Raw genomic sequence first — 15,056 nt, 5'->3', positions numbered from 1 at the left:
CACCTGGTTTTTACCTGTGCTTCTCAAGACAGAGGCGTCTATCTGCAGACTGTCAGTAGGGAGCATATTGGACAGTCATGCACATCCCTATTTCTGTAAATGTCCGCATGGACTGCGACTGCTGCTCAGTAGCATATTCATATTAATTTTTATGGAGACTATGCATACAAACACATAGGAAATGATTATTGAAAATGTTGCATACAGATCAAAAAATGACCAAAAAGCATGAGGTCAAGCTGTGTAGCTTAATCTGTATTAGGAATGCACTTTGTTCTATAGGCTCTTTTTCTGCTACCAGTTGTTGAATACATATGGATTTGATCTCCAGCGACATCCACTGCATAAAGGACACGAAGGTAAACCAGAGTCTTGAGCAAGTCTGTCCTCAACCGCGTCTCATCTGGCACGCTTGTTTTCTTGTGCCCCGTCGACTCAGCTTGTATCAGCCGAGTTGGGGAACAAAAAACTGTAATTGAATTTAGACATCTGAAGATTTTTGGACTCGACACATCATAAACGTGAAGAAATAATGAATGCTGATCAAAATAATTTTAAAAACTACCTCTTGTTTTTGTGCTTTAAAGTTTCCCACAGCCTTACACAGCATGCTTTGTGTTGCTTTGAAAAGCCATTTATACAAAAAAAAAAATTTCTCTAATTAGGAAACCTTTTACTGAGCTTTGTAAAAGGTTTTTTTTATTACCTGATTAAAATAAAGGTAATTTGGAACATTCAACATACTATTTCACTAAGTCAGAGACCATTTATTGTGAAACCTGGTCCTCGGGGTTTTACTGTCATGTATGTACATATGTAATGTATGTAATGTCATGTATGTCTCTGCTCAAGTCAAATGATTGTGCTTATTTCTTAGCATCCCATCATGCTCTGCAGATTCCTCTTGGTGATTTAAATCTGATTTATGACAAAAGAGAAATCTCTAGAAGTTTTGATTATTGGAGCTAGGAAGCCGTGGTTTAGGGCTGTTTAGCTAAATCTTAATGGACGTTAATGACCGATAGTCCTCTGATGCTTCCCCGGTCCTACTTCTTATTCAAATAAGAAGCAGGATATGAATAAAAAAACATAATAAAGACATTTTCTTCATACAAGCTAAAACTGGGAAAAATATGGCTTAAAAGCATAAACCTTGGCAAATGTCTAAGGAAACATCAACAGCCTTTCTGTCCAGGATTTTATGTTTATAAACTATAATTTATGCAAAAGAATTGTCATCACTGATTTTCTAGAATGAGCTTGTTGTACTGTCTCTATACATTAAGTAAAGCCTCTTTCTTAGCCATGTAATTACAAAAATAATTACACGTAATTTTAAGCACATTTCTAGCAACAACAACAGAAGAGTGGATGTAAAATTGACTTCAGCGTTCAGACTATGCTTCCTCTTTAAGTCCTGCTTGTGGTTTCCTGGTATTTTTGCACTATTTAGACTTCATTCTTCAGAATCACATGCTTTTAGTCGTGTGGTCAGAGATATCATGTTACTGTTTAATGAAGGGCTACAAATAGTCTCAATGTTAAAACTGCCTCTATTGCTCAGATGAAAGACTGTTATTCGTGCTTCCCAGAAAAACCTAGTTTATGTCTGCTGGAGAACAAAAACCGGTGCTGCGGCCACTATTGCTACATTTTAACATTGTGTTTTAATATGAGAGACATTTTTCTGCATATGCCAAGTTGTGATGAAGCTTTTCTAAATATAGGAGAGACATTTACCATGTCTCACCCGGTGATGGATGTTAACTGGACGAGAAGTTCAGTCATTTGCCCTCAGGGTGCTGGAGAGATATGGAGACCGCAAAGAAAAGAGGGCAGGGAGGAAAAATGGATGTAGAGAGGGGGGCATTAAAGAAGGACAAAATGGAAAATAGTGAAATGATAGAAGGAGAATGATGAAGTAATGTTATATCATTACTTATATCTCTGTTGTACTGACTCTTTTTCTCTGTTTCCATTTGTTTTTGACCTCTTTTTTTACTGCAGGTATGCATGCAGGGAGCAGGCAGGAAGAGGTGATCGACCACAGACTGACAGACAGAGAATGGGCTGAGGAGTGGAAGCACCTTGACCATGTAAGAAAAGTAATAACATTTTTATTACTATTCTTTCTTTGCAAGTAATATTTGACAGTGTTTGTCATGTCGTAGTAAAGCATTTATCCCCCTGGACTGCAACTCAGAGAGCTATATTATTATTAATGTGTTTGTTGTACCTTGTTTATTCTTAAAAAAATATTACCAAGTAAAAAAAATAGGTTAATAATGTCTAGTCTGCTGAAGATAGGAGTTAGGAATCTTTATTTTTTTATTTTTTTTGCTAACAGTAACATAAATTATTTATTTTGCAGGTATGTTCAGACTTACATTACATTTTTGTAGCTTGCAAATATTGTGCATTGTTTATATTTTATGGCATTGGTTTATTTTCTAGCAGTGAAACCAGCACAAAATGAAAATATGCTGACACTCCTCGTTAATGCAATGTTTTGCAAAGGTGTTGATGCTTTTTCACATTTTTGTTACATTACTATCACAGATTTCATGTGACAGACTAACCCAAGCTATTCAGATAGACAGTAAATAGTGATTATGTGTAATTTCATTACTTGTTTCACCTTATGAAATAGATTAAAGAGCAGTATCTCAAGTTTTGAACATCTCGTGAGGCAATGTGTATGTGGCCATACATCTAAACTGACAGGCCAGGTGAGGAGAGCATTAATCAAGGTAGAAGCGGAAAGTCTTAAGGTTTAATTCTGATAGAGTTGCAGATATCCCTTCTCAGGAGGGAAAGGCTTACAACGGGACTACTATTAGTGGTGCACTCCACACATCTGGTCTGAATGAAAGTGAGCTATAAAGAAAGTGGCAGTTTGCTGCAAGCCTTGTAGGGACATAGCAAACATGTGAAAGTCAGTGCTCTGATCAGAGGAGACCAACACGGTACGTTTGGCCTACATGCGAAAAGTTGAGGTTGAAAACCAGCAGTGAATGTCAACCTGAATATTGTGGTGGCCGTAGGGAGTCGTGGGGTTTTGTTTTTAGTTCAGCAGGGAAGCTGATTAGAGGTGATGGGGAGAAGAACACGACTAATTTCAGGTCAATTCTTGAAGGCAACCTGTCAGAGGAGGCAGCACCGTCCAGCAGGACATCAAGCATAAAAACACAATGTCGGATGAGCAATGGAATGAATTCGATCCAGATATACTGATGTGTTGAGGTCCAGACCTGAATCCAACTGAGAATCTGTGGCAGGACTTGAAACCTAATGCTCAGAAATGTTCTTCATCCAACTGACTGAGTTATTATGAAAAGCTGCTAGAATGTGAATACACCACAAAAGATTTTCAGTCGTAATTTCAGCTAAAGGTGTTTAATTGACTCTGGAAGGCTGAATACCAATGCAAACCACAGTCATCAAAACTCTGATAGTAAACAATTAGTTCATCACGCACGTTTCAATTCTCTTTTATAAATATCCCCTATGTTTGTGTTTTTTAATCCAGGTTCTGCTGGAGGTTTCTTCCTGTTAAAGGGAAGCTTTTCCTCTCCATGCTTAGTATGAGGGATTTCTGCTAGTCAATGACTTGATGCAATCCACTGGGTTTAATTAGGTAAAAATGTTTTACATTAATTTGAATAATGAACTGAATTTTCCACACTTTTTGATAAGTACCATCAGCTGAAATGTAAGTATGAATGAATTTAAATGACTTGTTTTTGTGAAGTGCCTTGATACTATATTCAATTGAGTTGAGTTAAAATAAAAAATATATATTGATCTTTTTGTTCTTAACATGGCAAAAATGTCAAAATATAAGGAGTGTGAATACATTTTAAAGGCACTGTAATTCTTGTAGAAGCTGTCGACTTACGTATCACCATTTTAAATATAATTGTTAAGATTTTGATTTATTTACTGGCGACTTAATAAGCCGGTGGCATAAAGTAAACATAAATACGTCATGAGCTAGCTGAAGTGAAAAAAAATGTTAAAAATAAATAGTTGATAATAAAACGTAACGATACACATTTCCAAAATTGCATCTCAGCTGAATTTAAATGAACCGTACCTTTGTTTCTATGTGTTAACCCAGCGCTTTGTCTTGTCTTTTGTCCTGCCCAGCTGCTGAACTGCATCATGGACATGGTGGAGAAAACGAGGCGCTCGCTGACTGTGCTGCGGAGGTGCCAGGAGGCCGACCGCGAGGAGCTCAACTATTGGATTAGGCGTTACAGCGACGCCGAGGAGCTGAAGAAGGGGGCGTCTAGCGGGCAGTCGAGGCAGCAGAGCCCTGCAGCACAGGAAAATGCAACATCAGGTAAAAAAAATATATCACAGGTTCCAAAGCTTTTTACAAAACAGAGCCTCTAAAGGATCTCATTCTGTGGGCTTTAAATTCGAAGCATGTTTTTGTTGCTTTAATGTTTTTAGATTCTACTGTAGAATACGCTTAAGTTTACCGTTGTTTTGTTTTAAATTCAATGTTTTTACCACTAAATTTGTTCTCTTTTGTTTGTATTTTTATTTAACCTTGCCAATGTGCATAGTGAGAAGGATAGTAAGGTGGTATTTATTTTCCCACATCTTTAGAGGTACAAATAAATGTGCTTGGTACAGTACATCTGCTTTTTAAGAGTGTAATTATTTAATGCTTTGCTTAAATAAACAGTAAAAAGTGTTGAAGTACAAAAAAAATTACATTGTTTGTCGGACAATCTTTTCACAGTATGTGATTCATCCTCTTTGTTTCCTCTGCAGAAATTCACAGGGAGCTTCTGCACCGGCCCGTGTCTGGTTATGTCCCAGAAGAGATCTGGAAAAAAGCTGGTGAGCACCACTTCCATGCTGAACTCTTTACTGCTTACAAGACCTCGACTTTGATCAAATCAAGGCTGTATTTTTTCCACTTTGATGGAGTGAATGTAGGTTGATGAAATGTACTGTTTTAAATGTCAATGCAGACCTGGAAATACTCTAAAAGAAATGCTGCATACCCCTTCAGTGCAAGTCGAGCAAAATTCCTTTATTCTTAAAGGGGCATCTATGATGTGTGTTGGTTTAAAAGTTTCCTGTTTCTCCTCATTTTGGATACAACAGACTTTGTGGATGGTGGATTCAATCAGAAAGGGTAATGCTCAACCATTACTGTGAGTAATGTTCAGCATCTCGGTTAGGGAATTTGATATTATATTGTCAGTCTGCTATCTTGTCATTGTTTGTTTTAAATCTGGTGCCAGTGTGATAATAGAGGTTGACCAAGACAACTACATCTTTGATTAGATTACATGCACAACAGTTTCTGAAGTTTTACTCTTAAAAGGAACAAAACATTCAGATTTAGGTAGACAGAGACGCATAAAATAGGGAGCGATTAAGCATTTTATTGTTATTACTCTTAAGTTTTAAGTTCTTGGGATACTTAAGGTAGATATTTAGTATGGAACCACCAAACATGTATAGAAATATATTCTATAAGGTTAGTATATTTTGGACTTTGACTGCTTGTTTAACTGACATAGTCTTTACGGTACTTCAGTGAGTCGTAATATCTACCAGTGTGGTTTTCAGCTGCTGTAGTCCATCTGCTTCAAGGTTCAACATGTTCTTTGCTCAGAGAAAGTTTTTGACAGACCTGTGGGAATGATTTGTTATTTGAGCTACTGTTGCATTTCTATCATCCTGAAACCGTCTGCTTATTCTCCTGTGAACCCTGAACTTTGAACTCTGTTCAAACCACTTGTGTTGGATTTTTTTCTTCCTTTTTTGGCAGTGATTAATATCCCAGCAGGTCAGCAGTTTCTCGGACCATGTCTGTCTGTTCAGATTCACTAAAATCCATTTCTTCCTCATTCCGATTCTCAGTTTGAATTTCAGCAGATTATTTTTTTTTTTAACCACACCTAGCTGCCCATATGCCTTGAATTGCTTCCACGTGATTGGTCGATTTGGTATTTGATAGCGAGCAATTGAACTGGTGATTCTAATAAAGAGCCAATGAGTCTGTAGGAGTATAAGATCCCATTAAGTTGCATTGTAAAGAGGAGTTTATGGTGTCATCATTTCTTATAAAACTGACACAGAAATGATCCCCAAATGCAGGATGAGGAGAAGAACTGTTACAAGAACCTTTTCTTTATTTCACCTAATGGAAATTGTTGAAAACTGTGTCAGACTGTGGAGAAAAAAAAACAAGTACTAAAGGTGTGTCTAATCGAAGCTTATGAGTGTATACACTCACGGACATGGCTGCCTTGAAGAACTGGAAGGAGTCCACTTGGTATTCAGTGTCAGTGATAGATTATATGGGCCTCTTAAAGTTGTTGGAGAAAAGAAATTGCCCCCCTTGCTTGACCATGCATGATGTGTGTGATACTCAGAACAAGTAATATGCATTTAAATTGAATTGAGTAACACCGTTGGAGCTCTTTCTGCTCTCTAGTACTCTCCCTTTCCCTCTCCAGCTTTGATCGATCTTCCATCTCAGGCATTCGGCGTGTAATCACGATTCAATGCACAAGGCTTATATCTCTAGGCGCCAGAGCAATTTTTATGACTTCAGTCAGCACAGTAGGTTAAAGACAAAACCACCCTGGTTTAAATGTTTTCTTCAATCAGGTTGGAGAAAAATGTATTTAGAAAAGTGCGCATTTTGTCTCACATCGACAACATTTTGCACGTATAATATAAATAAGGCGACTCAACCATTTAATAAGATATAAAGCTGTTTGTATTTTGGGGTCTATTGAAGAATAGACCCCAAAATGCTCTTTTTCGCTCACCCTTTTTCTGAGGAGAAACCAATATACATGTAACCCAGAGAGGATTGCAACAAAAAACCCCAGAATTTTTAATACAATGTCGAGCAGCCGTGAATACATCTGTTTGAAACAGGCAAATGTTTACAGTTAGTGATAAATATTCAAGCACCTTGCACAGTTTCCTACTGCTTCTCCCACTTCCCCTCACCGCGTGGGCCTCTGGGATCACAATGGAAATGCATAATTTAAATGTAAATTGGCCTATTTGCATACACAATTAGTCAAGTTACAGGCATGACGGGAACAAACACAAAAAGCCCTCCTTTTGCTTTGACAGGATTCTGTCATTTAATATCCACACTCAAGGTCATTCTTTGCTCTAAACAAATGTAAAATAACACACTGGGAAAGCTTGAAAGCGCTGTGTTATTATCTGGAATAAAATGACTTGTTCTTTTGTCTTTTGTATGTATTTTTTTTCCCACCTGAACATAAAAGATGCATGTTTAGTTTGCTTTTTGAATAAGATATCCATCATCAACTTTATCAAAAAACATTGATGAAAATCAGTTTGCCTTACAGAAGAAAGTGGCCTGGTATTAATTACAGATATAGAGGCTATAGAGTGTGAAAAGAAAATTTGCTGTAGATTTATTCAACATATATTTGGTGCTGTCAGTAAAGATTTGTAAAACCCCCCAAACAAATGAACCCTTTAGGAAAAAAATACCCATTTTTTAATTTGACTAAGCTTGGCTAGTGGGGATATATTGTACTGCATTGATTTGGTCAGACTTTTGGGATTGGTGTCCTTCTAGATCTATTTTCCATTTTTATTTGTGATGATCTCATGGACTCTAAACAAAGTTACCACCTCGTGATGAGAAACGGGCATCATGCTTCCTCCATCGTTTTTACATGAAGAAATGTTCTAAATATCTGATGAAACATCTCATTCCAGAGATGTAAATGTGTAAGTTTACCAAACTCCACACATTTACATTTTTACAGTAGGATGTACAAAGTTAAAAAAAAATACCTCAACCCTAAACACTAAAAGAAAATAAAAAATGATAGAGGTATCTAATTTTTAGGACTTTGTTCGGGGGGGAGAAGGGGCTCTAAATTGTTTTAGGTTTGAAATAATGCTGCTAAAATTTTTTATTCTACATTCTGAATGAACACTGAATGGCATTATGTCTTCCAGGTGACTTCTAGATTGACAAGAGAAAATATTTCGTAGATATCATCATAAAATTTGAACTTCTGTAATGTGACTCGTTCATTTTTAAAGCAAAACTCCAAAGACAGTGTGAGGAAACGCCTGAAATTCACTGTTTACAAACTCCTTCCAGAAGAGGCGGTGAACGAGGTCAAGCGACAGGCCATGTCTGAGCTGCAGAAGGCCGTGTCGGAGGCCGAGCGGAAGGCTCACGAGATGATCAGCAGCGAGCGGGCGAAGATGGAGCGCACGGTAGCTGAGGCCAAACGTCAGGCAGCCGAGGACGCACTCTCCATTATCAACCAGCAGGAGGACTCCAGCGAGGTATCTGTAACCTTTCGGTTCAGTCTGGTGCTTGTGGATACGTCGTCGAATTTTATCTCAATGCATTTCTGTTTTAGAGGTTTTCAAATAAGATGGCTAATAGGACTTTCTTATATACCGGGGAGGGGGGGCTGCATGATTACTTTAGGAGAATCTGATGAAACATCTTTTACAAAGGTCAAATATGCGCTGCTTTAAATGTTCTTATTTTCAGTCAGGATATAGTAGGAGAGTAAAATACAGGCATCTGCTGTTTTAATTCTCCTCCATCTTCTTTGTTTCACACGCACTAGCCAGAATATAAAGGACGTTGTTTCTAATTCAGCTGAGAGGGAGTAAGGAAAGCGGCCCTCGTTTGCTAATGACCACTGGAGACCTTGAGGTTTTAATCAGTTAAGTGAGAGGGAAATATGGCTCACATCTGACATTAATTGGTGGAGTGATGCTTGTGAAAGAGAAACGTCTCAGGGGAGAACTTTTAGAGGTTGCCTGTAACTCTGCTCTCCCGTTTCCAGTGGATGTACAGCAACCCTGAAATGCTTTCAAGACATCTAGGAGGTCTTTGTGTCGAAAGAAAAGACTTTAGATCTACTTTTACTGTCTTGTACATATAAGCGCATAGGCATGTTTTATTATATAGAGTTGCACAAACCACAGTTTGTTAGTTTTGTGGGTTTTTTTGTAATTTTGCTTTCCCAAATCTGACTTTTGTGTTTGCTCGTGTTGTGTTGTGTTTTCAAAACCTTTAACAAATAGAAAGCTGATGTGTGACCCACTCTGAGTTTGCGCTTTATAAAAAATTAGTGCTGCAGAATCCAATCTAAAACCACTTCGATTGGATGAAGGGTTTCTATGAACATCAGCTTTCAAGTCTTACCACAAATCTCCAATGCATATAGGTTCGGACTTTGACTAGACCATTCTAACACATGAATATGCATTGATCTACAACATTCCTCTGTACCTCCCGCTGTATGTTTGGGGTTGTCATCATACTGGAAGGTGAAACTTCACCCATGTTTTGTTTTTTTTTGGAGAAATGAAAACCATGCAAAATGTTCAAAACAGTAACTAGATATATTTGCTGTAGTATTCAGAAGTTCTTCAGCACAAACACACAAATATCTTCAGTGATTATGAACCTAAAGTTTCACTAATATGTAGCTTTTTTTTCCTTCTCCGTATGCCCATCAGAGCTGCTGGAACTGTGGTCGTAAGGCCAGTGAGACGTGCAGCGGCTGCAACACGGCGCGTTACTGCGGCTCTTTCTGCCAGCACAAGGACTGGGAGAAGCACCACCATGTCTGCGGTCAGACCCTGCAGGCCCAGCAGCAGCAGCAGCAGCAGCAGTCCAGCCAGCAGCAAGGAGGAGCTCCGGGCTCAGAGACTCCTGCTCCCATCAGCTCGTCAGCCTGCACACCAAGCAGCGGCACCGGAAGTCCGGCTGCAACCCCGCCTGCCGCCACCCCGCGCTCGTCCACCCCCGGCACCCCGTCCTCCTCTGCCCTCGACAGCACACCTCGCTAGGAAAGCTTCCCCTGTTCTTCAGTCGGTTCTTAAAACCCACAAACAGCATGACTTGTCCTCATCTTGACATTGCCTTTGCAAAGATTCTGAGAAAACACGGCTAGTGGACACGGACGGCGGTGCTTCTGTCTGACTTGCAACGTGGTTGACAGAGGAGGAAGACGAGGTCCATAATCAGGTCATATTGACTTGCCATGACTTTAAGGAAACACAAAGATATTCTTTGTTTTGAATGAATGGATTTAAAATTGACATCCTTTTATTGCTACACTTCTTTACTCTTGTTGTTTGTTGTATCTGTCGTTGTCAGTGTCGTCATTGTAGCTTATCTTACTTTCCCTTGTAAATATGAAAAGACTGGTAGGAGGAACTCGAGGCCTCGCCTTTACAAATGTTTTATTTTTAATGCTTCATTTAAGCTTTATTTCCTCTTGGTTCCAGACCTTACACCTAAGTTAACTTTACATACAGAGCAGAATGACCGAAGTGGTCGATGCTCACAGCAAATGAAGAGATTAGATTTTAATACAGGCTAATGAATAAATAAGGGATGGACTGGACCTCTGGCTTGCAGACCCAGCCGCCAAGAAATGGGCAGATGTGCAGCAGATTGCAAGTCGAGCCAGCTGTTCAGGCGGCATTATTTCCCTCTCACTTGTCGTAATATCCAGGTCAGTGGGCTGTGAAATCCGAATCCGAGTCCCCCCGAAGGACGTAAAAGGAAGACTTCTTGGACAGAATGCAAAAACTTTGCCCGCAGCGCACACACTCACACAGGATGTACTGCGAAACATTGCGCGTGCATGCTCGCCCGGTTACAAAAGCTCTTTAACAACCAGAAAATGAGGTTATCATCTTGCCTGCGAGACTGTCGGACATCTTCGATGGCAGCCGCTGGGCGGCTCAGACCTGGAAACCCAACAGTGTGCAGACTTGCTCCTCCTCTCTCAACTTTTCTCCATGCTTTTTATTCATTTTCTGTAGATGTCACGCTGTTAAGCTTCCTGTCCTGTGGCGTCACTAATGGTTATTTATTGAATATGTGTTGGACACTTGTGACGATGCATAGTACCTGGGAAAAAAGTCACAGTTCAAACTCGTCATAATTCCATCTCTAGCTAGAGCAAAAAGAGATATAAAAAAACAAAGTGTTACCTTTTTTAAGCTGCTTTTCTATTCTGTGTGTAGATGGTAGATTCTTTGTAGCTTCATTAATTTTTTCCCCACCCCCCAAGAAAAGACACAATATTATATCTCAGAGCTGCTACTTAATTTTGACCCAGATCTTGTCTGAGAACTAGCATGTTGCGTGGAATGCTAAGCTAAATGTTTTGTACAAGGGACATACAATGCTGGGAAAATGTATTTGCCCCTTTCAGATTTCTTCAACTTTTTGTTTATTTTTTTGTTACACCTGAATGTTAAGATCAGAATGGCTTGCTTTTTGGGATTTTTTTAGCCTCCTCCGTGTTGTCAGACAGGTACCATTTCAGTGATTTCCTGTCTGGCAGAAATCATCCTTGGCCAAGGCTAAAGAGATTGAATTCAGATTTTTTTTTTTTTTTAAATGGCATTTTTGTATTTACTCAGGATATCATTGTCTGATCATGATCTAAAATATTTAGGAAACGAAAAAGCAAAAACAGGAGAAATCTGTTATAGGACAAGCACCTTTTCACGGCACTGTACATATATGTATTTGCACTGTCATGGAAATTATTTTGGCATGCTTCTTTTCAACATGTTGGAGCCATAATTCATCAGAAATTTTGTAATCTGTATCAGCATCATCACTCTTTTTGTATTATGTTGAATTGATGCAGTTTTAACACATAAACACATCAAACTCATTTGTTTTCCTATTTAACGTTCTAAGAATAGCACCCAAAATGTTTTTATTTAAATAGCTACACGCTGTGCATGTACATTACTGAAGATTTGTTAAATATTTGTTTTTTAGAGAAAATGCAAAACCGCCAAAAAAATGACAAAATACAAAAAAAAAGTACTCTAACAAAGTGATTTTCCAAATGCAGAGGTGTAGACTTCGATTCAGAGCTTTAACACTGCAAAGCACCAGGTCTCACACACACATACACACGCACAGTATTACTACACAAGTTCAACATGAAACACCAAAAACAGCCAAAGACTGACACCAAGGACCAAAATCCTGATGTAAACATGTTTTAAAAGGAGGTTTGTCCACTTATGTGTTATTTCAATATCACAGATTAATTTTTTTTTTAAATCTTTGTGGATCTCGACTGTACCCATAATGAGAGAAAAAAGGGAATAAATACAACAAAAACTATTACAACTTACCAGGAGCAATAATACAGAATGTGACATGGTAAACATTTTGTTGAAGAATCGAGATTAATTTTTCATTTCATGTTAGAGATGCACCGACCAGAACGGCCAGTTTCTCCAGTCTCTCCCAGCTTTGTTGTTCAAATATCCATTTCAGCCAATTCCAGTCTCTCTTTAATAAGTACAGCATAGGCAACATTTAAAATTTTGTCTAGACTTCCTGTCATGACAAGCCACTAATCATTTATTTAAGGCGATATCAATGTTGTCTCTGAATAGTAAAGCAAAAATTAAGTGATTACAAATTTCACATTTAAGCTATATTCAGCAACTTACTGTATATAGCGCTAAATCTAAACTAACTTTTCGAACCTTTACCAGTTGTAGAAAATAAGTATTTTTGAGTCTCTTTTTTTCTCAGTAACAACATCTTCACTGAAGAGAGTTTTTTCTGTCTGCACAACCTGATAGCACTTATATTTGGTGCATTCAGGGATCAAGAAAGCGATCGTGTTTTTGAAATTTATCCATCAGGACCTACTGAGTTGATTCGGTGCATCTCTAGATCTAGTGTCCTTGTCGGCTTTAATTTGTTTTCAGTTTTCACAATGTGAACGTACAGCTTGACTTTTGGACCACTATCATTTGCATTTTCCTCCCCAAGTAGTTTATTTCAAATACGGGATTAAAACGATGACACTTTGTTGTAAATGTTCAATATAAGTAAAACAAACCTCCCACTTACATTAGGAGAGCACTTACCCTGACATACTCAAAGGTTCCTCACCCCAAAACACCTTGGTGCTATACAGAAGCGTGCTACAAAAAAAGAAAAAATTCTGACCTCAAGAAACAAGTGGAGGCCCACACAAATATTTTGGGGCACTTTGCTCCCTCCAGAGTTTCTTGTTTCTTTCCTCAAGTCAACTTAAACGCCTGCACTCTTGAATTTGAAGGGTCACGTAGTCCAAAAAGGTGTCCAAGTCCCGGCTTCTCAGAAGCTGTGACAAGACAGCCAAGCTGTTGGAAAACATTACAACAAATGACAAATATGTTCATTCTTCTATCAGGGCAAAAATCTAAGTTAAAAGACAAAGAAATAAAAAAAGAAGATAAACTAGTAGTCAACAATTCATTTGAGAAGCTCTATTTTACCTGTATTCCCTTCTCTAGCTGTGCTTTGCTACAAATTTCTATGTGGCAAACAAGTTTGTCTCACTCTACCTCTCAGAGCACGATAAGAGCATCAGTTGTGGCACTGATACTGGTCTAGTCTAAACCAAATGGACACAAGAGAACAGGAAAAAAATTAAATCCAAAGTCGAAGCTCATACAGCTGCAAAACCATATCACTACTTGGTAACAATGCAGACCTCATAAATAAATGAAACATAAACGAATAGAAATAAGAAAAAAAAAAAAAAAAGGGAAAAAAAGAAGCTTTTGTTATGTTCCTTTAAGCCTTTGAGTACACCAAGAGTTTGAAATGTTTGAACAAATCTAAAAGTGTGTGCAAATTTTAAAGAAAATTGTTGTTTCTTATGTTTATGATATATAAAGTAAGATCACAGAGGAGAAATGTCTCTCTTGTTCTTCTTTTCGTCCCTCTTTTCTCCTTTTGTCTGTTGTGAAGACATGCAGATGTGCTGGTCGACCTGTCAGCCGGGGAATATATACAAAGGCAAATCTTGTGAAAAAAAAAACAGGGAAAAATTAATAAATCAAAACTAAAATATAAAAATGAACGCCATTGATTTGGACTTGCCTATTATTTAAACTTCCTAGTTCTTAGGAAATACGGGAACGATGCAGGGGCTGCGTAGCATTAACCTTGAACTTCAAGGGGAGGGGAGGGTTTTCCTGGTCTGTTGGCAAAATGTAAAAAGGAAAAAAAAAAAGTTCAAATAATTTGAAGTCGTTGTGCAATACTTTATTAAGATATAAAAACCACAGGTTAGTGGTAGGCTGACACACGGCGGTTTTTAAACCACTTAGAGTCAGCGTCTTCTAGAGAGCTTTCCAGTCTACTATGTCAGAACTGTGGTTTCTTGTTGATTTAATTCTTTTGTTTTATCAATTTTGATTCTTTTAATTTTTTTTGGACTGTAAACTATGGTCTGTCAGTCTGTGAAACTTTGCAGTATAATTCTGGTATTGTTGTTCTCTTTACAGTGTAATAAATATGTTAATTCTTGCCCATAGACTTGAGACTTCTTTGTGTTCTTTGATTGCATTTTGCTCTGATGATATTAACACAGTCAAAATAGCATTAAAACATTTCAATGTTTTGTGTTAAAAATATTTACTAATATTTTTATAAGCATGGTTCTACGGATAGATTACCAGCATTCGATATCTTAACGTGCAGTGGCATTTGTTCTCTCTCTTTTTTAGCCATTAGCTTAACTCTGCAATACAAAATAATCAGTTTAACTGAACTGGACTGTTTAATACAGGTAAGATACTGACCTTTTTTTATGTAGTTGTAATTAAAATACTGTACATCTAAATTATCCCTTTTAATCAACAAAACGAGATAAAAGATTTAAAAAAAAGTGTGAATTAAACAACCCTCAAAGATTTGATGCTCTTAACCTTTTTAGTGCGTCTTCGGTCGTACACACCTATGTAGTCATAGTCTGAATGTGGTAATTCATGCAAAGGGAGCCCTGACCTTGCAATAATTGCATATACTGTACAGCACATCGACTCTACGGTATGAAAATGAACTGAAATTCTTTTGTCCTCACTAAAACATTCAGAAAAACAAGTTCAGTTTCTTAAATCAAATGACAAAAACTACAGTTACAATTAAAACGTGACGCATGGCAACAAAACAGTACAGATATGCAGATATGAGCCTTTGATGGAGCCAGTTATGTGTT

The 15,056-nt window shown here is 38.0% G+C and overlaps 1 protein-coding gene across 2 annotated transcripts in view; it reads left to right on the top strand.

Moving 5' to 3' along the window:
* Positions 1 to 14,372, top strand: part of runx1t1 (RUNX1 translocation partner 1) — a 73,942-nt gene extending 59,570 nt beyond the window's left edge. The window contains exons 7-11 of one of the 2 annotated variants that reach the window (XM_005797430.3): positions 2,008 to 2,096; positions 4,150 to 4,345; positions 4,786 to 4,854; positions 8,141 to 8,331; positions 9,526 to 14,372. In XM_005797430.3, coding sequence (XP_005797487.1) covers positions 2,008 to 2,096; positions 4,150 to 4,345; positions 4,786 to 4,854; positions 8,141 to 8,331; positions 9,526 to 9,858 — 878 coding nt within the window. In that variant the 3' untranslated portion in view covers positions 9,859 to 14,372. Of the gene's footprint in view, positions 1 to 2,007; positions 2,106 to 4,149; positions 4,346 to 4,785; positions 4,855 to 8,140; positions 8,332 to 9,525 lie in introns of both variants that reach the window. The other variant, XM_023344990.1, reaches the window with a different exon arrangement.
* Positions 14,373 to 15,056: the final 684 nt, after the last annotated feature.

Source organism: Xiphophorus maculatus, chromosome 13 (genome assembly GCF_002775205.1).
Source record: "Xiphophorus maculatus strain JP 163 A chromosome 13, X_maculatus-5.0-male, whole genome shotgun sequence".
In the NCBI taxonomy this organism is placed as follows: Eukaryota; Metazoa; Chordata; class Actinopteri; order Cyprinodontiformes; family Poeciliidae; genus Xiphophorus; species Xiphophorus maculatus.
Note: the sequence above shows the minus strand (reverse complement) of the source record. Positions and strands in the feature narration are given on the sequence as shown.